This window comes from Miscanthus floridulus, chromosome 14 (genome assembly GCF_019320115.1).
Source record: "Miscanthus floridulus cultivar M001 chromosome 14, ASM1932011v1, whole genome shotgun sequence".
In the NCBI taxonomy this organism is placed as follows: domain Eukaryota; kingdom Viridiplantae; phylum Streptophyta; class Magnoliopsida; order Poales; family Poaceae; genus Miscanthus; species Miscanthus floridulus.
Window position 1 is genome coordinate 89,143,527 of NC_089593.1, and position 25,843 is coordinate 89,169,369.

Consider the following 25,843-nt stretch of genomic DNA (forward strand, 5'->3'; position numbering starts at 1 on the left):
AAACCAATTTAATCCAAGTAAGACCATTTGATCAAAGTCTAAAGAGCAGCTATGATGGATTACATTACTCAAACCAGTCTCACTACTCAACTCTAGACTAAGAGGTGAAGGAAGTAACGAGTGAATTAATCATGATGCATGAATCGTTCTTACGAACAAAAACATCAAAGTTTATAATGCACATAAACAATATTTATTTTTATATAGGGCATAGTAAAATTACTACTCCACCACACAAGACCCTTTTAATCAAATAAGGAATGGTGAGAAAGAAATAAGATAAGTCAGAAGCAATTTGGACCAAATTAGCAAGTTAAATTTAGTCATCCCAAATCATTTTGAAGTTTTTGTAAAACAATACAACAAAAAACCTTGTAACGATCGCTCTGATACCATTCTATGGCAGAACCTCCTAAGTTATAGGGCCCACATGCACCTGTCACTGTCTGACGACCTTTGACATTTATGCATATGTTCCTGGTAACTTAAGAAGACTGTCGGGTGTCCTCGGGGAACCCCGAATCATCCACGATTTCCGAGCAGGATCACATTACAAAGTCATTGCAGTATTACAACATTTATTCAAATATCAGCACTAGAGTAAAAACAACGGAAGTCTTACGATAACATAGTTTACAAACCAGTTGTTTCAAACCTTACAAACTAAGTTCAATAATTATTACAAACCATAGTAGTAGTGGAGTGGCATAATTAACATATACATAACACCCAAAATAAACATCCTGCCCAAGGATCACACATTTACTTCTCATCGTCAGAACGAACGATAGTCATGCAGCACGATCCAAAATAGATCTGCTCATGAGGCTCACCTGCAACAAGGGGTCAACGAACCCTGAGTACAAAAGTACTCAACAAGACTTAACCGAAATAAAACTGATAGAACTTAGGAATGCAAGCTCAGGGATTCAAGGTATGGCTTTAGCAATAATCAAAGTTCTTTTGCGTAAAAGCTCTTTAACAAGATTCTTTTTATTAACATATTTGTCTTCAAAAGATCATATACAAAGCTGACATGATCCGTAATGAGATCATGAAACTTCATAACCAACACTTTCTCAAACCTTACTCAAATTCCAGTTATTATTACTACGATGATGAACAGTGAGTTGAGTCTCCATAATCGAGGAGCAACGACGATTCGAACCGATTACAAACCCAGCTGGGGATTCCAGACCACACGACATATGCAGGTCCCCGACCTACATATATCAACCTACTCCCGGATCCTCTAAGGCAAGAACGGGTCCGCGCCACCCGAGAATACAGTACTCCACCAATCCAGCCCATTGCCATGTGGGTACACGCTATTCCCGCCATCTCTCCACTCCTAGTGCGCGAGTAGCCATTCTCGTAATAGAATTGCCAAGTTCAGGCTTACCGGAGTATGTGGTTAGTACTACAAATTCTCACCTCATGTAATTCAACAACGGACGTGCCTTAATCGATACAGGCAGAAAGAATCCGCTCACAAGACCTCCATGTCTTATGGCTCACACACACCGAGTCCGCCCGGTCTAGAATTATTACTCCACATTCCCATATCACATGAAAACATAAGTAACCAAGGTTCCATTTAAAACTTGCAGGTGGCAGGTAGTCACCCGACTTCATTGTTCTACGCATAGCTAAGCAAGACTAGGCATATACGAATTTAAAATTGGTAATATGGTAAATATGGAATAACAAGGTTGGTAATGCACCAATTAGGCTCTTACTTAACTCCTAATCACTTAATGCAGTAATGGAAAGCAAAAGCGAAATTAATTTGTAAAACACAAGGTAGGGTTGTATGCATCCGGGGCTTGCCTTCGTTGACGGAAAAGTCCGGTTCCTGCGACGTTTCACAAGTATTCGATCCGACCTCAATAGACGGATTAACCTCCTCAACAACTTGATTAACTACCACGTTTTCACCTTCGTTCACTACACGTAATAACAATGCCATGTTTAACATGATGCGGAATACGAAACATGATGCTTGACGATGGATGAAAAATTAATAATTTGATTACAACTTTCCTTCGCGGTACAGTTGCAAGTCAAACAGACTAAATCTTTTTCGTAACACATACATCAATTGCCAAGGCTCATTATCAACTAATGACCCAAGGTCATCACTCAATCCAAAATTTCAAACAAAACCTAAATCATTAAAGGTTACTATTTGCTTTTATGAATTAATTATTTCATTCAAAATTATGAAATAAATCAACTTATTCTAATTGAACCCAAAATTTTGGTACATGTTCATTACATGATAAGTAAGTGGCAAAACAAATTTCATAATTTTTGGACAATTAAATAAGTCTAGAAAAATCATAGAAATCCATTTATTAATAAATTGAGCAATTTTTATCACATTCAAAAAGTACTGAAAAACATTATTTCATATTTTTCTTAAATACTATACATCACAGAGAAGTCACACAAAAATTTTCATAATTTTTGGAGCTCTAAATAAATCTACACAAAAATAACAAATTACAACACTATTCAATCATATCTGAAAAAGGAAAATTTCATTTTCAAACCACTTGCTCACACAAACAACTCGGAAAAGAACCTGGAGCTCACACAAACAACTCGGAAAAGAACCTGGAGAACCTGGAGCTCACACAAACAACTCGGAAAAGAACCTAGAGCTCACACAAACAACTCGAAAAAGAACCTGGAGCTCACATAAACAACTCGGAAAGAACCAGAAGCTCACACAAACAACTCGGAAAAGAACCTGGAGCTCACACAAACAACTCGGAAAGAACCAGGAGAACCTGGAGCTCACACAAACAACTCGGAAAAGAACCTAGAGCTCACACAAACAACTCGGAAAAGAACCTAGAGCTCACATAAACAACTCGGAAAGAACTAGGAGCTCACCCCAAACGCACTGGAGCATAAAGCTAGATCGGAAGAGCAACTGATGAGTGGTTCGACATGTACAGAAAGCACTAGTAGCTCACCCCGAGCTCGATGGAGCAAAGAACGGGCTGGAGAAGCAACGTTGAAGCAGGTCGACGATCCGAGCAACTACGGCGGAGCAAAATGTCGACGGTGGCGGTGCTCCAGCGACTGCGGTGGACAAAACGGAGAGCGCTGGCCACGACGGCGCAAGCACGACGGTGAGGTTGCCGGCCGCGAGGAAGAAAGGCGTGCACAGCGGGTTCCTAGTGGAATCAGGCACCAAGACTCGGTTGGCTAGGTGTGCAAGGAGTAGGCGGAGCTGGAACAAGCTTTACCGAAATGGTAGAGGCACTGCGGCGACGGCAAACGCACGACAGAGCAGTGGCGATGGCTACTGGAAAACAGAGGAGGAGAGTGGCGAAAAACGGCGACGGTGAAGTCCTTATAGAGCGGCTCAGAAACAAGGAGAAGCCACGCAGGAACCTTTCCCATGCCAGCGCGAAGCCAAGGGCGGCCACCGTCGCGTCTGGAAGCAGAAGGAAGACCGTAGACGGTGAGTTGGCTTCCGCGGTTATTGTTCATCAAAATTACCAAAACTACCATTCGATTTAAAAATCCAAATTACTCCCAAATTTATGTAACAACTCAAAAATCTCCAAAAATAAAAGTTGCTCCAAATTTAAAGTTCTACAACTTTGCTTTTATAACCACCCCCTAATTCGGTCTACATTTTGAAATGCAAATTTGAATTCAAAAAGGGAACATTTAAAGAATCATGCCTTTTTAAATTACTTCAAATTTTTCATAACAACTTTGAAATCTCCAAAAACAAACTTTGTACAACTCAACAAGCTCTACACTTTTTCTTTTAGGCTCAACCCCAAAATATACTTAGATTTTGAAATGGATTTTTAGGGTAGGATTTAAATGCTGAAAATCAGGGTTTTCTCGAAAAATTCGAAATCCAAACAAACTTTGAACTTGAGTCAAACAATACAATTCAACACATACCACATGAATATAAACTTGTTTTAGTGTATGCATCTCAAAGTTTGTTTTAATATGACCAATTGCCTTGCAATGCATATGATGATATGGCAGTTTTAGTATTTTAAACACCCGGGGTGTTACAGGTCCACGCGCACCCGCTGGTCTGTCCAGCTCGGCCCGAGGCAGCTTGTGGCGGCACGGCCACTGCAGCAAGCGGCGGCGATGGCAGCGGCTCCGATGGTCGGGCTGTTCCGGTGGTTTCCGGCTCAGACGAGGGGCGCCGGTCGTAGAGGAGGAAGAGGCGGAGGCGATGGTTCATGCGGCGAGAGGGCTCGGAAGCAGCAGGGATGCAGCGGGGGCAAGCTCGGCCCACCGGCCATGGTAGACGTGGCCGCGCTCAGCGTCATAGAGGGGCAGAGCGAGAAGGGGCGAGTGAGGGAGAGTGCTGAGCGAGCATGGAGGGCGTCGGGCTTCACCAAATGTGAGAGGGAGCGACAGAGACGCGTGGCGCGGAGGTGGGACGCGCGGCAGCAATGGAGGGCGCGCTCTGCTGCATGGTTGACGCGTCGGCCTGCTGTCGAACACCTGGCGTGCGTTGGTGAGGGCAAGGTGGGGAGCCGATTTGGGCCACTTCCAGGCCGAATCAGACCTTGGGCCAAAAATGAAGTTTGTTCACCTCAGCCTACTCTACATTTTTCATTAAGGCACTCCAGTCATTTGAGCAACATAACAGTGGGTAATTTAGTCTCCAAAGTGGCATTGTCAATGCATTGACGGCGATTAACAAACTCCAAAAATCGATGGTCAAGACAAGGTCCAACGAGTGCCATCTTTATACATGTTCTTCGCCATCATGTACACTCCAACTTTTATCTTTGGACCAAATCGAGTTGCTTAACAAAATTTGGAGAACGTGAGACGTCAATGCCGATGTCGATGAATTTCTAGACTTAGAATATTTCTAAGTGCTGAAATCAGCAGCAGGTTCCAACTTTGAGCCACTGCTAGACTTAGTTCTGAGTCGATCCATGGTATACTCCAAAAACAAAGTTTCTTCTACATAACATGAGCTTCAACTTTTATTTAATGTCCAACTTTAAAATAGGTGCAGAAGCTATAGTTCTACTTAGACCAAAGTAGGATCACGATAAAGCTTAAATTATCCTTCGTGATTTATTGAAGCATTTTCTTGGCATTTGCTCAACATGAACCTTTCATGACTTTTGTTGTAGAGTTCATCTAGAGTCATTTGGGCATGGTTGCAAGGTTTGGTTGACGATCAAGAATTCCATTCACTTTATAAATTAATTCAAGCAAGGACATAACTTGTCATTTCATGTGACTTCTTGATTCCAAACTTCACGAAACTTTTCCATGGATCAATATAGATGGGTATTGATGTAAGACACATGAAGATATTCCAATAACACTAGCCAATCATATATCTTGACAAGGGTCTATATGTAAAGCAAGGGTGCAATATCCAAGTTTAGGTTGGGGCTCATTTTCATAGGTTTGACCTTGACATCTTCATCATCACTTAATATGCCATGTTTGAGCTCAAACCCGTTGCTTAACTGGTGGCAAACACCTGGGGTGTTATAGCCGCCACCGCCGCGTTGCACATCATGGCCAGCCGTGCGCACGGCCAGCCTGCGGAGGGCCCTTCTCGATCCTGCCACCCGTCCCTCAGGTGCGCGACGGCCCTGAAGATCTCCCGTGCCCCTCGCCTGGGACCGCTCGCGGCCGGCGCGCCCCCACCGCAGAGCCGCCTGCTCCTGGGCGCCGACGCACGTTGCTGGGGCTCCACGCTCCATCTCTGGCCGGGCCGCGTCCACCAGCGGGTGCGCCCGATCCCACCGTTGCCCACGCACCACCTCCTCATCGCCGGTGAGTACTCCCCCGGCCGGTATCGACCTCGCCCTGGCGCTCCTCTGCTTTGCTCTGTCGCGAGGTTGGAGAAGAGGAGTGGGAGCAGGAATAGAAACTTTTTTAGGGTTCCCAATGCAAACCGTGACTCATATAAATAGTGATGCATAGTGTGTGATGTACTGTGGGTTGAATAGAGAGAAGCTCCGGGGTCTCTTCGCAAAAGAGCCGGTGCCTCCCTGGTTAGGCCGCGCGTGGGCCGGCCGCTTCCGGCTGGGCTGGGCTGCCTTGCCCGCTGGACCAGGCCGAGCTGGGCCGCTTCAGGCCCAAGGACCTGTTTTCCTTTTTCGGTGTTTTGTTAATTTCAGTAATCGACTGAATGCTTGGAAATTCATAGTAAATAGTAGAAAAATCATAAAAAAGAAAATGAATATGTTTTGGAATCCTTGTTACTAGCTCTATGCAGTAGACATATTATATCATATGCTTTAGTGTAAAGTTTTTTGTTGTTTGTGCAATCTAGCCTTTATGTTTATTTAATAGAGCATGTTGTATTAGTCCAAATATAGTGAAATTTTTATGGTAGGCTAGTGTTGATGTGTTTGTGCTATGGTAAAAGTTTAGATTTAGTGGATGCTTAATTACTAAGTTATTGATTTTTAATTTCACGTTGCATGCGATTAAGCTTTTATATATACTAGATGTTTAGAATAATGTTAATAACTGCTTTATATGCTACTTGCTTACATGTTACCCGAGTAATGCTGCTTTACTTTGTTAGTAAGTAGAAGTGTGCTTTGCATGTTATGATAGCTCTCACTTATATGTATAAATGCAAAGTGGTGATTTTAATAACTTGTGATGGTTTGATAATAGTTAAGTCACAAGAAAGTCATTTGGGAGAAGATGAGAGTTGAATCTAGAACGTTTTATACCCTAATTTAACCACGATGACGTGTTGCTTGTCCTTTCGTGCTTGTAAGTATCTTTGTGCATGTCTGTTTGACTTAAGTATGCATTGCATTTATGCATATCATTTAGGAACGATGATGGATTATGGAATCAACTGGAGTAGGTGAAAATATGGTGCCAAAGATCATGTCACGAAGATAGAATGCTAACTTTTAGAGTGACTAAATGAGACTAAACCATTTAGGAGGAACTAAATTTAGCGGCCGCCATCCAAAGGTATTGTGAGGGAGACTGCTGCTCTTCTAGAGAAAGCAATGCATAAAAAAATTTCAATTAATTTCTGTTGTCTAGTAGGTATAGCTGAACTCTCACCTGTCTATTTATTGTCAAAATAAATAAAGTCCATCCATGGTGCCATAATGTGATCCAATCAGAGCCTTAGCAGCTCTGGGTATTGTGAGGGAGACTGCTGCTCTTCTAGAGAAAGCAATGCATAAAAAAATTTCAATTAATTTCTGTTGTCTAGTAGGTATAGCTGAACTCTCACCTGTCTATTTATTGTCAAAATAAATAAAGTCCATCCATGGTGCCATAATGTGCTTCAAGACCAATCTACTTCATCCTATCAAAAATGTTTATTTGTTTTTTTAAAAAAACACCCAGCTCCATTCAGCTCTGGCCGAGCCCAACTGAAGCCTGCTTGAAGCCTACTCCGTACTCCGTAGAACTACTAGACTAGAAGGCTAGAAATAACGGACTGCGATCTCCTCGTGCACTCCGCCAACCGCCGTCACCACTCGCCACTGAGGTGAGCTCTCGTCTCCTCCTCTCTCTGCTCTTCTCTTGGCAGCCCGCCTCTGCAGGCGCCGGCGTGATCTCTCTCTCTTTCTATTGGGACGGATGGATCACGGATTGATGCTCCATTGTTGTTGCGTTTCTGGATTCGCAGGTGCTCGGTGTTGCCGAATAGTCCGGACCGCCGGCGGCCATGGCATCCAACGGCATCGCCCCCAGAGGTATTATCGCGTCTTCTCTGACTCTGATAAGCATCCTCTCTCATTCACACTTCGGCATCCTCATGCCCGGCGCGTCCATTCGCATTCTAGTTCCACTTCCAGCGACCGATCTGACATGTTGGGAGGCGGTCTTCCCCTGTATTTGGTGAAATTTTGGTTTATGTTACTCGCGAGCTAGGAATTGGTTGTTCTCCATGTAAATCTAGCGCCTTTAATTTGGTTCTGCGGCCATTGGGGGCGTTCTAGTTGCTTGCTCTCATGTCTCAGTCCTTGTGTATGCGTAGCGATATCTCTTTGCCAGACAGTACACTAGATTTCATAGGACTCATTGCTAGCTTTCCACGGTTTGTTGGTATGGTATTTCCTAGTGTCCTGCAAAATACGTCCACAATTTCTATTTCTCCCCTTTGGTGGACTGCACAGGTGGGAGTGCCACACACACTACTTTACTTGGCTGTATGTACAAGTTACTGCAATTACTTGATTTTGTTATAGTTTTCAAGTTTTGTTTGTTTTTTCTTTGTACCATCGGAAGGATGTATAAGTAACCATAGTTTATTCCACTCAAAAAAAGTAACCATAGTTTATACATTCAGTGTGAGGAAGGTGCATTCTACATGTTCTTTTTTTTAAAAAAAAAGAAAAAATCCACATGGTTTTTCTATGTTCAACAGTCGATAATCTTTTCTTCCTTGCTCACAGATGTATGTGTTGTTGGGATTGCACGCACCCCTATGGGTGGTTTCCTCGGTGCCTTGTCTTCCTTGCCCGCGACGAAGCTTGGCTCTATAGCAATTGAAGGTGACATCCAAATAATCTTTTTTTTTCGAGCTACAAACAAGGTGTATCTGTTTCGCCCCAATAATAGCACTGACATGAGCATTGGTTGGGGCCGTTAGCTGCTCTGAAAAGAGCAAATGTGGATCCGGCCCTCGTGCAGGAGGTCTTTTTTGGAAACGTCTTGAGCGCTAATTTGGGACAGGCTCCTGCAAGGCAAGCCGCTCTGGGCGCAGGGATACCAAACACTGTTGTTTGCACCACTGTTAACAAAGTTTGCGCATCTGGCATGAAAGGTCTGAACCTAATTCATCTATCTGTGCTTGTATAATCTGCTCGCTGTTTGGTCTTTGTTTATATGTGTGAGACATATATATATCATCTGACCATGCTCTTCCTCTTCTTCACACTCTGCAGCTACTATGTTCGCCGCACAGTCAATTCAGCTGGGTATCAATGATATTGTTGTGGCAGGTGGCATGGAAAGCATGTCCAATGCCCCAAAGTACATTGCTGAAGCTAGGTATGCAAAGTACTGTTTTGATACATCCAGTATCATGGTGCATAACGCCATATAACCAAAGCACCATCTTGAGTTATTTGACAGATAAAAGATGTTTACTTATTTAAATTGCACTTTCTACACTTGGTTTTAGTGATTCGAGCATTTACCATCAGCAAGGCAATTAAAAAGTGGCCAGTTTCATGCTGAAATTATTATATATGTTCTTGGTTAAAACAGATTCCAACTGCTATAATCTGACAAACCTGCTAATTACAAATGCAGGAAAGGATCTCGTTTTGGACATGACACACTTGTTGATGCCATGCTTAAGGATGGACTTTGGGATGTATACAACGATTGTGCCATGGGAATGTGTGCCGAGCTTTGTGCTGACAATCATGCCCTCACAAGAGAAGACCAGGTCTCTCACTGCAGATAATAGTATTTGCCTTCTGTTATAATTTTATACCTATGTTTGTCAACACATAGTTGGTGGTTTTCAATAGTTGGGTCAATATTGCCAATTATTCTTTTGAGAGCACTCTGATTTTCTTTTCATCACCATCATGCGCCTTACTGTTTGAATTTCTTGTTGGCATTTGTTTTAAGGGTGCCCTGATTTTGTTTTCATTACCACCATATCCCGAACATCTGAATATCTTCTTCTTCTCTTGTTTTTTTTCCAATTTTTATCATGCTTATCATCCTGAACGGTCTGGACTGGCATCTTCATTCCCAGTCTCTATGGTGAATTAGTAGTTTCAACCTTTCTAGGAGCAATGAATATCAGGATTGTAGCTTGATTGCTAGAGTGGGCTTAATTGATACTCTGGATCTTCAAGGAAACCATTTCTTTGCTTGCTTCGAAAGATGGAAGTAGATGTGCCATGCAAAAAATGAGTACTATCCATGTCCTTCAAGCTATATAGATATTATTAGTCTCTTAAAAGCTGCTCTTCAGTACACAACATTAGACTTTGATACTTTAGTTATTTTCCTGTATCCGTTTTCTTTTTTCTTCTAATTACATTCCTGTATCAGTTGCCTGGGAATATCTTCCCGTATCTGATGATATGTATTTTCGTATATGTTGCAGTGCAATATATTTGCCATTTCTGGTGTATTGATTTTACTTGTTTGCTCGTAGGATGCTTTTGCTATCCAAAGCAATGAGCGTGGAATCGCTGCTCGTGACAGTGGTGCTTTTGCATGGGAGATTGTTCCGGTGATTTTCTTTCACTTTGCTAGGACTTGAAATTACAGTATATGCTTTGTTTGGTTTCCATATTATGTTCAATGTTTTGTCAACCAGATTGAAGTTCCCGTTGGGAGAGGAAAACCACCTGTACTTATTGAGAAAGATGAAAGCCTGGATAAGGTAAATTTTCTCATGCAGCAAAGACATAAGACTGGCGTGCCCTTTGATTCATTATTCTTCCTATGGTGCAACAGGCCTCCTTACATGGGGACTTGTGCAGATGATTGTTTCACTTATGCCGTGCAATTTCTTGTGTCTCTTAGTTTGACCCAGCAAAACTGAAGAAACTTCGCCCAAGTTTCAAGGAGAATGGTGGTACCGTTACAGCTGGAAATGCTTCTAGTATAAGGTAACTTCTCGACATTTACATTATTGTTACTTAGTCCTTTTAAGTTTATCTTCAGTTGTATTATAATTCTTGTGATTAGCTATGATGATTGTTAACTTCTTTCTTTACATTATGCTTGCATTTTGTTATTTTTGTTGCTGTCCTGTGCATACCATATTTGACTTGTGTTTGTTCTTATGAATTGGCACTCCTATTATGTTTTAGGGGCTTGGTATGCTCTAATTTGTTAAATGATTGTAACTTTTCTTCTTGTAAATGATTTATTATCACATAAGAAAGTAAAGAACTGTTTGTAATGTCTTATGCCCATTCAAAGGAAAATCAGCCTATGTGTATAATTTCTTCTTGGTTGTCTTCAAAATTCTTTCATCTCACTTTGCACTTGCTATTTTTTCCATTGACTGGTACTGTCCATTGTGTACTGCCTACTATCCGCTTGTGTAGCTACAATCGATCATATCTAATTTGCTTTTATATGGATCAGTGATGGGGCTGCTGCATTAGTTTTGGTGAGTGGGCAGAAGGCTCAAGAGCTTGGCCTGCAAGTCCTTGCAAGGATCAGAGGATATGCAGATGCAGCTCAAGTAAGCTACAGTAACAGTTATCTCACTTGAGAGTAGAGTATGTTTCGTCTTGATATTTACATTGTGATCTAAATGTTCAAGGATATTGGGAGTTTATTTTCTCGGACAGTTTTATGTTACTATTTTATACATAAAAGTTTCTCAACTATTAAAATTGTATTCTGGAATTTTATTTTGTAACCATGAATGTTGTTTATACAGGCTCCGGAACTCTTTACAACCACCCCAGCACTTGCGATACCAAAGGCTATAGCAAATGCTGGATTAGAGTCATCCCATGTTGATTTTTATGAGATTAATGAAGCATTTTCGGTATGTGCTGACTACTGAGAGTTTCTTTCACTGAATAATTGTTTTTAGTAATAATATCTATTTTTACTTCGAGTACAGGCTGTTGCACTTGCAAATCAAAAGCTTCTTGGGATTCCTTCAGTAAGTGCTACCAATATTGAGCTGTCATTTCTTGTGTGTAAATTTAAAAGGCTAAAAATGTCATTTTCAGAAAATGTACCTTGATTTTTTTTTTGTAGTTTGCTATGCAGCTGCAGGATTTAATAGCATGATAATAACATTTCTTGTGTGTGAATTTAAAAGGCTAAAATGTCATTTTCAGAAAATGCACCTTGATTCTTTTGTAGTAGTAGTTTGCTGTAGGCAACAGCAGCATTTAATAGCATGATAATAAAGTTCTGTACTAACAACACATGTGGTTGCAGGAAAAGATTAACGTTCATGGAGGAGCTGTATCTTTAGGGCATCCTCTTGGGTGCAGTGGTGCTCGCATTTTGGTCACCCTTCTTGGTGTAAGTTTTATCTTAATCCCTTTGTTTAAAGATGCACAATGTTTTTATAGTAGAAAAGTTGGAAGGTAATCTGTAATTAAATAATGAATTGCGTCAAATACTTGAGGCCTTGAGCATATCATAGCGTTTGCCAGGAAAGGGTAAAAGATCTTTACTAGTATATTGCTAGTGTTCCGTTAGTGAATTTTCAGTGTGTAAATAGGAACTTAGGTAACCCTGCAAATCCAAGCTTTGACATTGATACTTGACTCACAGATTATGAAAACTGTATCCATAAGTTCATATTTGAAAAGAATCCATAAGTTCATATTTGAAAAGAATCCATAAGTTCATATGACAGCATACTATTACCCTTTGTTTCACAAATCTTTGGTATCGTCTGTTGCCATCATTTTGGGACATTGCACATATGGTGGTCATTCCTCAATAGTCCTTGTTTCTTTTCTTTTTAACAGGTTCTTAGGGAGAAGGGTGGCAAGATCGGGGTTGCTGGTGTTTGTAACGGTGGAGGTGGAGCATCAGCTCTTGTTGTTGAGCTCGCATAAGAAATATTGAGCTTTGTCAGACTCAAAACAGTGAGTATACCTATTTCAATAGCATTCATTTATTACATGATGGAGCATTGAAAATGACCATAAGTTATCCCAGGTGCTACTATCTGCATAATTCAACCGAACATGATTGAGCAATCATTCTGTAGTGCCGCTTCACTAAGCATAGCAACATTACGTCGCAGGCGCAATCATTCTAGCAATTAGCACCAGCTCCCTGAGGCGACCTTGTACTCTTACGTTGGTGTATGCTTAGTGTTGTAGCTTGATTCTTAAGTTAATCCGGCAATAAAGCGTGTTGTGCTTCTGCTACCTGCATCTGCAATAATAAGAGAAATGGAGCCGACTCTTTGTTCAATTCTATCTATCTTTACATCCCATTTGGAGACTCTGGTTTTAAATGTTTGTGTGAACTGAAATTCATCTACTGAAACGATGTTACAATGGAGAAGCCGGGTTCCAGTCCAGGGAGCAGGGATTGGAACGGGATGACATGGTGCAAGTCAGTTCTTGTTACTGTTGCTTCCAGTTGCCTTGGTGTCATCGATGAGTTGAAGATACTTGGAGCCTGCCTGCCTTTAGCTACTCATCACTAGTTGTCAGCGTTTTCTGTGAATGGAACTCTGTTCTGTTCTGAGCCCTGTGAATTGTGGATTGCTCTGCATCTGCTATAAACATGCTCTGTTATCTCCTTGTGTTAATTAATTGCTGTCAGTCTCCAAAATTGAGATGGATGCTAATCATGTTGATCTCATGAATGGAGGAGTAATCAACCAATAATTATATCGATTTGGATTTGCATTGCAACCTGTACTGGACTGTCCCTCTCCCTCCCTTGTGGCCTTTAATTATGAGTCTGTCTACTACATAACCATGCGTTTTATGCGGTTTCAACACATGAATTTTTTTACCATAGAATTAAGATCTAACCGCCTCCATCCTCCTTCTACCTTCAGTCTTCTTCTACCTCTAGATAATCACGATCACAGATCCACAGATCATAAGAAATATTTTTTTTTCTATGCAAGAACAAAAGAACAAATCGGGCATCCGACGGCCGGGCAGTCCTCCGGCCGCACGCGTATAGGACGGGCAGTCCTCCGGCCGCACGCGTATACGCGTATAGGACGGGCGGTCCTTTGGCTGGCTGGCGCGCTGGTCCTCCGTGGGAGCCGAGTTGGTCACGCCGCTGTGGGAGTGCACGGAGAGTTGAAAAGAGAGGGAGAGAGAGAGAAAAAATCAATGTGTTTTTTTGCTAAAACATGTGTGTTGTATAGTATTTCTGTTAATTATACGTCTATTTCTACCTATACTAGTACTCTTTACTACAGTACTACTTTTCTTCGTACCCTGCACTGCACGGCAAGTTCGTCCTTTTTTTTTGGATTGACGAGGAAAAAGAAAAGAAAATAGCTCCTCGTCCTCAGCATTCAGACTGGAGGCGCCGCAACCTTTCCCTCCAGCTCCAGCTCCGTGTCCGCGTCGGCGGCTGCCGGCTTCTTGAACCTGTACCAGCGCGCGCAGACGACGAAGTAGACGAGGTTGACCGCGGCCATGGCGGCGATGAGCAGGTAGTAGAGGTCGACGCGTCCCTGGTTGAGGTCCTGCGCCAGCCAGTCGGGGCGCCCGTCGCGGCCGCCCGTGGTCCGGTGCACGACGCTGACCATGATCCCGCTGGCGTAGCTGGCGATGGCGAATCCCAGGAAGAGGAGCGCCCCCGCGACGCTGCGCATGTTCTCCGGGAACTGCTTGTAGTAGAAGTCGACCTGTCCGATGACGGCGAACGCCTCGGAGAGGCCGGCCAGCATCTGCTGCGGCACGAGCAGGAAGCAGGAGGTGGCGTCGCCGACCCTGCGGCGGTCTCTCTCGACGGCGGCGGCGACGAGCATGGTGACGATGGAGAGCACGATCCCGACGCCGATCCGCTGCAGCTGGGTGATGCCGCCCTCGCGCTTGGTGAGGCGCTGCATGGCCGGCACGAGCACGCCGTCGTAGAACGGGAGCCAGAGCGTGAGCGCCAACATGTTGAAGACGACGAAGGAGCCCGCGGGGATCTGGAAGCCGCCGCGGCCGACGTGGCGGTCGGTCTGCATGGCCTGGAGCACGTTGTAGTTGCCGAGGTTGGTGAGCGCAATGTAGTAGACGATGCCCGAGGACCAGACGGGGAGCAGCCGCGCCAGGCACTTGACCTCCTCCACCTGCTGCAGCGTGCAGAGGCGCCACGGGTTGACGGGGTTGTTGACGTCGTCGGGGGTGCCCACGGCGGCCTTGTCGAGGCAGAGGAACTGGTCGGTGTACGCGATCTTGGAGACGAGGCTGCTGCGGTGCGGCGGGTCGTAAAGGTCGGCGGGCGAAGGCGCGGGGAGACGGCGCTTGCGCGCGGCGGCGACAAGGACCTGCGCGAAGCTGGTGAAGGGGCTGCCCTCGGGGCGGACGCGGACGTAGAGGCGCGTGCCCATGAAGAAGAGCGCGCAGGAGAGGCCCATGAGCGTGGCGGGGACGGCGAGCCCCAGCGCCCAGTTGACGTTGCTCTGGAGGTAGATGATGACGGTGGCGGAGATCATCATGGCGATGGTGAAGGTGAAGTAGTACCAGTTGAAGAAGCTGTTGATGCCCCGGCGGCCGGCGGGGGTGCGCGGGTCGAACTGGTCGGCGCCGAAGGCCAGGTTGCAGGGGCGGATGCCGCCGGCGCCGACGGCCAGGAGGGCGAAGGAGGCGAGGAGCACGGCCATCTGGAGGGTCGACGGGCCGGTCGGGTTGGGGTGAGCCGCGGGGTGGAGGGACGGCACGGCGGCGGTGAGGGTGAGGATGATCATGCCGAGGAAGGAGGCGATGGAGGCGAAGGCGATGGTGGCGTAGCGGCCCAGGTAGGAGTCGCTGAGGAAGGCGCCCAGGAGCGGCGCCAGGTTGACGGTGCCCGACCAGAGGCTGAGCAGCGTGGCGGCGCTGGCGCCCGACATGCCGTAGACGGTGGTGAGGTACACCAGCAGGTTGGCCGTGGTGCCGATGGTGCCCAGCTTCTCGCACGTCTCGTTCCCTGCATGCCCATGAATAATCATGATCGATTACGAATTTACGATTAATCATTGCATGCGCGGGCAGTACTTTGCGTTCATGGATCTTTTAGCTCAGTGAACGAATGATTGCTCGATCGAGAGCGAGTGATGCTCATACATGCATGCAGCTTCCCCTTCTGGGTGCCACGTAGGCACGCCGTTATTGGGTTGGCTTTTCTACTGGGTGCACACAGCCACACACACGGATCGATCCAAGTGACGAAGTCGAAGCAGTGCAGCCGCTTGTCGGCGGCCGGCGACGCCGACGCAGGAAGCCAGCGGCAGCTTTTTAGCTTTTCATTTCACTGGTTGGTGGTGTACGTGCCTACATCTACATGGTTGTGGTTGTGCATGCTAACCCGCCTAATAAGCTACCCGTGGTCTCCATGATGGACGATGGACCACATGCAGGACCAGTGTCCCAGTGCAGTAGCAGAGACTAGCAGCAGTGCTTGCTTGGCTGCTTGCCTTGCCCCCGGGCCCCGGTCCCAATATATAATGATTGACAACAACAGCTAGCCAATTAACAGGTAATAACCATCACACCATGCATAACACTTCACTTGATACAAGATGGCTACATCAGGCAGGCATCATATATACTCTTACACACTAACTATATATTATATATGTTAGTGATGGTAGGTATCTAGTTGATGTACTCCGATCCAGTTGATTTTCTATTTCTCTGTGCCGCTTTAATTTACACATATAGATATATTATTATGCAACAGCTGGTAGGAAGGCTATTTATAATATAATTGTACCGATTAATTTACTTTTAACGTGCCCATATAAGCCAAAGCCAAGGGCCTCTAGTCCAACTGGTTAGAGCGTCCCGGCGGCACTCCTTAGGTCCTGGGTTTGACTCCCCGTGGGAGTGAATTTCAGGCTGGGTTAAAAAAATCCTCCTCGTCTGTCCCACGCCAAAGCACAGGTCTAAGAACAGGTCCGTTCGCACAGGGCGACGGTGCCACTGTGTAAGGGTAGGGTAGGGGTTCGGAGGTTTTCTGAGCCTACATAAGAAGGTCTTCTTTTTAATGCAATGCCAAGAAAAAAAGAAGAAGAAGGAGGGAGCCGAGACTTGATGAGGTTTGTTTTCTACTATACTACTCCTAGCTAGCTTTGTTGTGGGGACAATTAAAAACAATTGAAATCCTACCTAGGATAGAACGTATTGTATATATACTAGTAGCAGTTGTGTGTGTGAGGTACGTTAACTCCAATCCGTAGGTGATAAACCAAAGAAAAGATGCGTGGTATAATATGATATATATATATATATATATATATATATATATATATATATATATATATATATATATATATATATATATATATATATATATATATATATATATATATATATATATGCAACTCTTAGTTGTTTTATCCACCAATTTCAAATAGTACAGCGAATAATCAGCTAGCAATAGGAGTATCTATCTATGTATCTATGTAATTCAGTACGTACGCACTGTACATTTTGATTGATTACTAAAGTTACGGTGAATATTATTAACATCTATGTCTCTTCTCTAATAACTAGATTTCCTACAAAAATAGATTTCAAACTTAATTTGGTGGTACTTATTGTGTATCATAAATAAATGTTATATTTTTTTATTTATATAATAACTTTGATCAAACCACAAAACGTTTTACTTTTTGTAAAGTGAAAATTGATTACATTATCTTTTAATTATGAACGGAAGGAGGAGGAAGTATGTATATATGCATGTAACATAGGAGTGCTGACATCACCTATGACGTAGGGCATGGTTTTCCATCCGCGGTAGTTCTCCTCCTCTGGCTCGCCGGCGTCGGATTCGTCGGAGAGCTGCTTCGTCTTGGTGGTGGTGGTCGCCGTCTCGTCCACGGCGACGGCGGCGAACGCCTTGTCGTGCTGCGGCATCTCCAGTTGCGGCTGCGGCCGCTGATCGTCGTCGGCTTGTTCCATGATCGTCGGCTGTCGTGCTGGGATCGAGGACGACGACGACGGGCAGGCTAGCAGGCTAGAGCTGCTGCTGCTGCTGCTAAGTGCTCTACTGCTGCTCATGGATGGATGGATCTGCTAAGGTAGCAGTTGGTCTGCTCTGCTGGTGGTTTGTTTTGAGCGAGCGAGCGAGCTGAAAAAATAAGCTGGTCTGAGGAGAGCGAGGAGGAGCCACCGCGTCGGCCGTATAAATAGGCAAGCGAGCGAGCGAGCCCAGCCGCGGATTCGGATGGCCTGCTGGGAATGAAGAGAAGCAGGCAGGCAGGCGAGTATGCGAGATACCAGGATTTGTGGTCTGCTCTCGGATACCAGGCCAGTGCAATGCGAGCTACTGCGATGCCTATCACTCACCTATCAGTAGCATAGGTTTTAAATTTCCAGCTATAGCTGTAGTTACAATCGACTATAGATGTTTGATTCTGATCAAGCTATTTTTGTTTACTTAGAACTTAGTGGCCATAGTGAGCTATAGCCTCATTTAGCCTCCGTTATAGCTATTTTAGAGGTCATCCGCTTAATATCTTTATCCGGAGATTTAGAACCTTGTCATCTAAGGTTCTAAATCTCTGATTATAGCTATAGTTATAGCCAGTTATAGCTGTTTATGTTTATGTTTATGTAGAACTTAGCAGCTATAGTCCACTATAGTCCTATTTAATCTCCGCTATAACTGTTTTAGATGTCATCTGCTAAATAACTTTAACCGATGATTTAAAACCTTGGTCATATCATCCCGGCCCCGTCAGCTCGTCCGTTGTCGGCTACCAAACGTACACACGGACTCGGCTCAGCTAGCAGCCTCCAGTCCCCTCTCTGTGTCTTTTCTTCATACTACGTACAGTACAGATACGTATGCCGCAGAAAGCGACAAGAAACAGGCCCGACGCCTACCTTGAGGCTTCAGCACCTACCTAAGCTTTGATATCGGTCTGCAAAATAGGAGTACGTTTACGCGCACACGGTACTAGCACGATAGAGAGAGATGCACCTGCTAGATAGTACTCACGCACATGCACGCGTTTCAGACCCATCATCACACTGACACATGCACACAGATCGACACGTCTGTCACGCGGACACTCCCGCTCTCTCTACACATGCCTGCCATGGACCTCTGTAACGTACGTACGTGTAGCTACCACCAGTCCACGGCGCGTTTACTGAGGTGGTGTTTAAAACCATAAGCTAAAATTTAAGGACGTCACATCAAGATATTACACGAGAATGTTTGATAAGTAATAATAAAATAGGTTATAAAATTGCCCAGGAGTCCGCTAGACGAATTTATTAAGCCTAAATAATTATTGACTAATTAGGATTAAAAAAATCGTCTAGTAAATTAATCGTAATATATGTAATTAGTTATTTTTAGTCTATATTTAATACTCTATGTATGTGTCCAAATATTCAATGAGATAGAGACTAAATTTTAAGGTGAAAAAATAAACAAGGCCTGAATATGTACATACTCCGTACGTTTGTTATTCTACACTACTACTACTGCTGCTGCACGTTTGTTAGCCACAGTCCGATTATTTAGGTCTCTTTGAATGGCTCCTCACGCTCCAGTGCGCTATAATAAGGCTACAATATATGTGAGAGCGGGAGCATGTAATACCTCTGTCCTAGAGATAATGTAAATATCGCTTTTTAAGGTAAGATTAGTATATGTGTAAAATTACGTATTTACCCCTCCTTCATCATTCTCCCCTAAGTAGAAACGGAAAAATAATCATTGCAGTCTAGAATGTTCTTTTTATGGATAGATAAAGTAGTGGTATTTTAATAGGTGGGTCATAATAGAAATGTTTATCTCATGTATACAATTACATTCTTTCTGAGATAAGATTTGAAATGCAGGATTCCATTCTTTTTAGGACGAAAGGAGTAGGAGCGAGCCCGGCCAAACAGTCCCTTACTATTACTACCACCTAGCGATCTTAATTATTAGATATAGATGAATACAGGTACAAGACCACCTTTCACTAGCTAGCTACCCGTCAGATTACATGCACAAATTCTACGACGATAGGCGTGAAGGCATGATTAGTTACACAAATCTCACTTGCACTGACCATGGTAAACTCCTCGTTGTACCAAGATGTAGGTATGATTTGAACGACCAAGTAGATCATCATCACATTTGACACCCGAGGAAGGTACAACCAAACTATGAGGTACATATCAGCGGGTGTTACAATCATACGTAGATGAGTTTTGGCCGGCACAACCACTCTATCGTCAACTTCTAAATATAATAAACGTGATCGACCCAATTCTGGATCATCTTCTGGAATCGTATAACTGTCAAAAGTGATCCGTGACTGTTCAGCGGAACTGTTATATATAGTCCGAATACTCATAAGGTTGATATACATATATTTTCACTACAAAATTGAGTAAGTTGATAGCCAAACTACCTTAATTTGTAAAGAGAAAAAATAGTCTCCCACCAAACTAACAAATAAAACTCTTCCTAGGGTATCTTTGGAGGTGTGTCGTCCACCTGCCTCTGCCTACCTGTGTACCTTCCTGTCCATATGTATCGACACGTCAAGCGGGCCTGTATATATTGCGTGCAGGTTCAGGTTGCATGCCAGGATACGTTAACGTTAGTTCGTTGCACCAGCGTAGCATATATATTCTAGCAGCCACAGACACACCTTTATTTGCACCCTCCTCCTAGTCCTATCCTACTAATATCTCTGCCACGCTGTCGTTCACGATGAATTAGCAGCTAGGCACGCCTGTTCCTGCCCTCCAAACCAAATCATAAACTAGTAAACTAATTAAGTACTAGTGTAGTTAGGCACTCTACTTAGCGTTTGGATCAGATCATCACCAATAATTCAAATCCAAAGAGAAAATTGCATGCATTCTTTTCCTCTCTTTTTTCCAGAAGAGACAGATAGATCAGAGAGAAAGGGCGACCCGTGATACCGATACATGCAGCAGGGCTGTCCCAGCCCATGATCGACATTCACATGCCGTGATTCATACACTGCTCTGCTCTGCTGATGACAACAACAAGCATTCTAGACATATGCAGACCAAGTTTGACCCTTTTCTCAAGTAGGAGTACTGACGTGGTGAAAATATTGAGTAAACATCTCGATCGGTTCTTTAACTTGCTGGACGACAGACCTGCTATCAACAGCAGTGTGGTGTGGAAATATCTAGTAGTACCCAGCGCGGGTACGCTGTAGCATGCAGCGACAGTTGGTTTCCATTTTTTTTCCCCTCTCTTTCTCTTTCAAAGTTAAATTAATTTATTTAGTGAGCGGCGGTGACCGGTGAGGCACACGTAAAACCCAAAAGGCCGGCCGGAGGACAAAAATTTACAGGTCAAGGTTTCCGCCTTATTAGGCCTCGTTTGGCCGGGCTCCGGATAGCTGCCGCCTGACAAAATCTACGCGGATCACTGTAGCTCGGAGCCGGCGTTCGTTTCCCACCTTTCTGTACTGTAGCACGTGCTGTAGCAAGGGGAACTGGGAGCCGGAGAAGCTCGAAAAACGAGCTTCTCCGGCTCCGATGAACAGTCATGAGTGTCAGTGAGAGGGGGAGGGGAGGGGAGGAGAGATAAACCGCTTCTATGAACAGTACTACTACAGGTGTCGGTGTTGAGGGGGGGGCGGAGCCGTGCCAAACAGCCCCTTAATTTCAGACTAGTACGTCATCGATCACTGACCTGAATTGGTACTACCACCTGCTGAGAGCCTCCGAGTCGTTGAATTCAGACTGATCGATCCAAATATATGCGCCATTTATGTTCATCGCTACACGAATGCAGACCGGGGAAAAGTAAAGGTTTGCTGAAAATATAAGACCTTTTGTTGAAACAGATGTTTCTTGTTTCATTTATACGGCATAAATTATTGTTCTTGCGTGCGTTAGCAACACAAGAAGGTTGGAAGTTTTCAGAGGATGCATGGTACGCGCGAGCGACAAAGTTGAGAAGAACGGGGATCATCTAGATGTTAGTGCTGAAGGAGTCAACGACTGCAGACAAGAGTGGTCTGATCGACATACTGTTAGGATCATAAATGTGTACCTCTGTGTGTAACCGTAGATCCGGGGACGATCTCTTCCTTTAGGGTTTCTGCACTCGCCTGGGACAGTAGCACCGCAGCGGGTAGACGCCGTTGTAACAGTGTAGAAGACGTCGGTGGTGCTGCAGTGGAACGGTGGAACCCTGCAGGCGCAACGGTGAGCTTGGTGGGGCACATCCCGTCGCTGACAGCACTTCTTTAGGATCGGATTAGGGTTTTCTATAGGTGGGATGGCGGCTCCAGTGAACCTCGTTGACCGAGCCTAGTTCCCCACTCCTCTATATATATGTGCTGTGCGACAGGGGCCCACCAACCAGTTAGGGTTGGGCTCCCCCGATCAGGGAGCAGAGGCAAGGGCCCAATAGACCGTTGGGCCTATTGGTAGAGATCAACTAATATTCTCCCCCTTATCTCATTTCATCTTTCAATTTCATATCATTTACTTTTGTTCATTTCATTACAGATTAGCGCATAGAGCATGTCTCATCGTCACGGTCCATTACCGATAGATTTAACAGCTACAACACACTACTCTGTTCTGAAATAGATACTTATCTTTGGGCCTTCTTTTGTCCAGAAATTTTAGGCTTTCTCTTAAACCCATGCTAGCTACATGTTCTCTGAACACCATGTTCTCTGAACATGTTGGGTGATAAGCCTTTTGTAAGCGGATCCCTGAGCATCTTTTCTGTACTTATATGCTCAAGACTTATGACTTGATCCCAAACTTTATCTTTCACAACATAATACTCTATGTCAATGTGTTTGGCAGCACCACTTGACTTATGTTGTGAGTATCCTGTACTGCCAGATTATTATCACAGTATCACTTAAGTGGTCTATAGATGTCGTCAACCACCTTCAAATCGGATATGAACTTCTTTAGTCAGTTCACCTGCCCGTTGCCTCATAACACGCTACAAACTATCATACATTGTGGACGATGTAGTGACAGTTTGCTTTGAGTTTTTCTATGAAATAGCTCCCCTTTGCGAGATGATAGAAAATCCACGTCTGGATATATATTCACTCTCGCATAATCAGAATTTGAATATCCCACTATGTGGAGTCAATCAGATCTTATATACGTCATCATGAGGCCTTTCATTCCTTGCAAATAACGCAAGAATTTCTTTATCAATTTCAGTATTCTATTCTAGAATTGCTCTAGAATCTGCCAAGTAAAACCTCGGTAACAAATGCCAAGTCAGGATGCGTACATACTTGAGCATGTTGCAAGCTTCCGACAGCTGAAGCATATGGAACCACTTTCACTTTATCGATTGAGCTCATATTGGTTCCTGGGGCATTGAAAATCCACATATCTGTCGCCTTTGACTATAGGAGCAGGTGAGGGACTACATTTGTGCATTCTGAATTTCTTTAAGATCTTTTCCATGTATGCCTTTTGTGACAGTCCTAATACCCCTTTTCTTATATCTCGGTGAATCTCGATCCCTAGAACGAACGAGACTTCACCAAGATCTTTCATATCAAGTTTTGAGGACAAAACATATGTCTCCTGTAGTAGACTGACATCACTACTAGCAAGTAAGATATCATCCACATACAGGACAAGGAAGATAAACTTCCCATTCTTAAACTTTGCATAGACACAATTGTCCTCTACATTCTCTTTAAAACCTAAAATTCTTTATTGTCTGATCAAACTTCAAGTACCACTGTCTTGAAGCTTGTTTTAATCCATAAATGGATTTCTTTAGGCGGCATCCCATTCGTTCTTTTCCTTCCATGACAAAACCTTTCGGTTGTGCCATGTAAACATTTTCCTCCAAGTCTCTGTTGAGAAATACCGTCTTTACATCCATATGATGTAATTCTTAATCGTAATGTGCCACTAATGCCATTATGATTCTGAAAGAAACTTTACATGAGACTGGAGAAAAGGTCTCATTATAATCAATCCCTTCTCTTTGCATATAGCCTTTTGCCACAAGTCGTGCTTTATATTTCTCTATATTCCCTTGAGAGTCAAGTTTTATTTTGTAGACCCATTTACAGCCTACTGTTTTGGCTCCTTTAGGAATTATTTTCAAGTCCCAAACTCTATTGGCATTCATTGATTTCATTTCATCTTCCATGGCCTCAAGCCACTTTGATGAATGATCACTTCTCATGGCTTCTTCAAATGAGGTGGGGTCATCCTCCATTTGAAATTCCTTAGTGTTATACACTTCATAATCAGCAGAAATGGCTAATTTTCTAACTCTTTGAGACATTCTAGGGGCCTCCACATTTGGCACATCTTCTGTTTGAGGCTGCTGTTGCTCCCCCTCATATGTGGCAATAGGTTCTATATAATTCTGAAGAACAGGTTCCTCATCGTCATTCATTGTTGCCACTGGTGGAATAACAACAGGTGCTGACACCATAGTATCTTGCACTGTCGGTGCAGCGACAGCATGTAGTGAGAAAATTGGCTCATGAATCATTGGAGTAGGCGCATACACCCGCTTCACTTCAAGGTCAATTTCTCGAGCTACCATGCTCCCCCTCATCTTTTCATCCTCTAGGAAAACAGCATGTCTCGTTTCCACAAACTTTATGTGTCTCTCTGGATAGTAGAAACAAAAACCTTTTGACTTTTCTATGTAGACAAACAAATGGCAACTTACTATTTTGGGATATAACTTCCCAATGTTTGGGTTAAATACTTTAGCCTCAGTAGGGCTCCCCCACACACACGCAAGTGGTTTAGTGAGGGTACTCTTTCTGTCCACAACTCATACGGCGTTTTGGGCACTGACTTACTTGGTACTCTTTTGAGAATATGAATGGGGTTTTTAACGCCTCCATCCACAGGCTCAACTGTAAGGTGGAGTAACTTATCATACTGCCCACCATATCCATCATGGTACGATTGATTCTTTTAGCTACTCTATTCTGCTGAGGTTCGCCCGGTATAGAATACTGGGCTACTTTATCATTCTCCTGTAAGAACCTTACATAAGGTCCAGGAACTTTAGCCATATGGGGTATGCCGACCGTAGTACTCCCCCACGGTCAAACCTGACTATCTTTATCTTTAAATTGCGTTGGATTTCAACTTTTGCCTTAAATATCTACATTTATCCAATGCTTCTGTTCTTTCTTTGATTGGATAAATATAGACATAACGGGAGTAATCATCTGTGAATGTTATGAACGAATCATTACAATCCACACTCTTTACAGGAAACTGACCACAGATGTCTATGTGAATAATCTGTAAAATTCCTATGCTTTGTTTGTCATCTTTCTTAATCTTCTTTACATACTTTTCTTTTATGCATTCTCTGCATTGTTCTTAATCTGAGAGCTCTAATGGAGGAAGAATATCTTCTTAACTTATCTTTCTATTCTCCCCCTCGAAATATGGCCTAAACGATAGTGCTATAATTTCGACAACGCATCGTGAGCTCTCTTATGCCACCACTTCCAAATTAACACTCTGTCACCAGCTGCTTCATCAACTGAGTGGCATATATCTTTGAAGAGCCAGTGAACTGACTCTTTATAGCCAGTGAACTGACTCTTTATTCTATCGAGGTACTCGATGATCGTGTCACATTCTGGGATTGAGCCCATAATTACAGGTTCAATCATGTTCTTTATCACAGCCAAACATTTCTTGTTGGCAGTGACCCACTTTCTATGCTCAAAAGGCATAGGACATCTTTTGGAATTCAAAATCTCTTTCTTTAGTTGCCCAAGTGGCATCATTCTCTTTTGTCTTCCTCACCGGTGCCATAAACTTAGTGGAACACGGTGAGGTGACTACCCAGTCCACCTTAGATAAGATGAAAATCAGGTCAAAACTTTTCTTAACATAAAATTAACACCATTTGCATGCCTTGATTCCAACGTTGGTCAAAATCAAAACATACAACTATTCTTATACACTAACTCTACATCACCGTTGGGCAGAACTAGAATTAATGCATAAATCATTAACTTTCACAATTGTTCTTACACATTAATTCTACATCACCGTTGGGCAGAAGTAGAATTAATGCATAAATCATTAAAATTTACAACTCTTCTTATACACTAATTTTACATCACCGTTGGGCAGAAGTAGAATTAATGCATATATCATTAAAATTATGATATTATTATTAACAACGTTGGTCAGAAAATAACAACATCATAATCATGTCAAATCTCTTTTTCTCCAATTAAATACCACATTGGTTCAAAATA

The 25,843-nt window shown here is 43.5% G+C and overlaps 2 protein-coding genes across 6 annotated transcripts; one reads left to right on the forward strand and one right to left on the reverse strand.

The window, feature by feature from the left end:
* The first annotated feature begins 7,349 nt into the window (after nucleotides 1-7,349).
* On the forward strand, nucleotides 7,350-13,226 carry LOC136505122 (acetyl-CoA acetyltransferase 2-like). Of its 5 annotated transcripts, none has more exons than XM_066500219.1 (15): nucleotides 7,350-7,504; nucleotides 7,646-7,712; nucleotides 8,415-8,513; nucleotides 8,612-8,785; nucleotides 8,907-9,012; nucleotides 9,277-9,415; nucleotides 10,142-10,219; nucleotides 10,307-10,372; nucleotides 10,516-10,601; nucleotides 11,086-11,185; nucleotides 11,387-11,497; nucleotides 11,576-11,617; nucleotides 11,902-11,988; nucleotides 12,444-12,563; nucleotides 12,992-13,226. In XM_066500219.1, the coding sequence occupies exons 2-14, from the start codon at nucleotides 7,685-7,687 to the stop codon at nucleotides 12,531-12,533; spliced, it is 1,206 nt and encodes a 401-aa protein (XP_066356316.1). In that variant the 5' UTR covers nucleotides 7,350-7,504; nucleotides 7,646-7,684; the 3' UTR covers nucleotides 12,534-12,563; nucleotides 12,992-13,226. The 5 variants fall into 5 exon arrangements, with proteins under 5 accessions (XP_066356316.1, XP_066356318.1, XP_066356317.1 ...); XM_066500221.1 differs by having other exon boundaries at nucleotides 13,003-13,226; XM_066500220.1 differs by lacking the exon at nucleotides 12,992-13,226 and adding an exon at nucleotides 12,725-12,897.
* A 578-nt stretch (nucleotides 13,227-13,804) lies between these two features.
* Nucleotides 13,805-17,833, reverse strand: LOC136505120 (protein NRT1/ PTR FAMILY 2.9-like). The gene is made up of 2 exons (XM_066500217.1): nucleotides 17,360-17,833; nucleotides 13,805-15,576 (listed from the first exon to the last, which is right to left on the reverse strand). The coding sequence occupies exons 1-2, from the start codon at nucleotides 17,652-17,654 to the stop codon at nucleotides 13,970-13,972; spliced, it is 1,902 nt and encodes a 633-aa protein (XP_066356314.1). The 5' UTR covers nucleotides 17,655-17,833; the 3' UTR covers nucleotides 13,805-13,969.
* Nucleotides 17,834-25,843: the final 8,010 nt, after the last annotated feature.

Excerpts from the sequence above, each read along its gene's own strand:
- LOC136505120 (XM_066500217.1), bottom strand. The coding sequence starts at position 17,654 with ATGAGCAGCAGTAGAGCACTTAGCAGCAGCAGCAGCAGCTCTAGCCTG. Across the intron at positions 15,577-17,359 it reads AACCATGCCCTACGTCATAG|GGAACGAGACGTGCGAGAAG; the intron begins GTGATGTCAGCA and ends ATGGGCATGCAG.
- LOC136505122 (XM_066500219.1), top strand. The coding sequence starts at position 7,685 with ATGGCATCCAACGGCATCGCCCCCAGAG. Across the intron at positions 8,514-8,611 it reads TGGCTCTATAGCAATTGAAG|CTGCTCTGAAAAGAGCAAAT; the intron begins GTGACATCCAAA and ends TGGGGCCGTTAG. Across the intron at positions 8,786-8,906 it reads TTGCGCATCTGGCATGAAAG|CTACTATGTTCGCCGCACAG; the intron begins GTCTGAACCTAA and ends CACACTCTGCAG.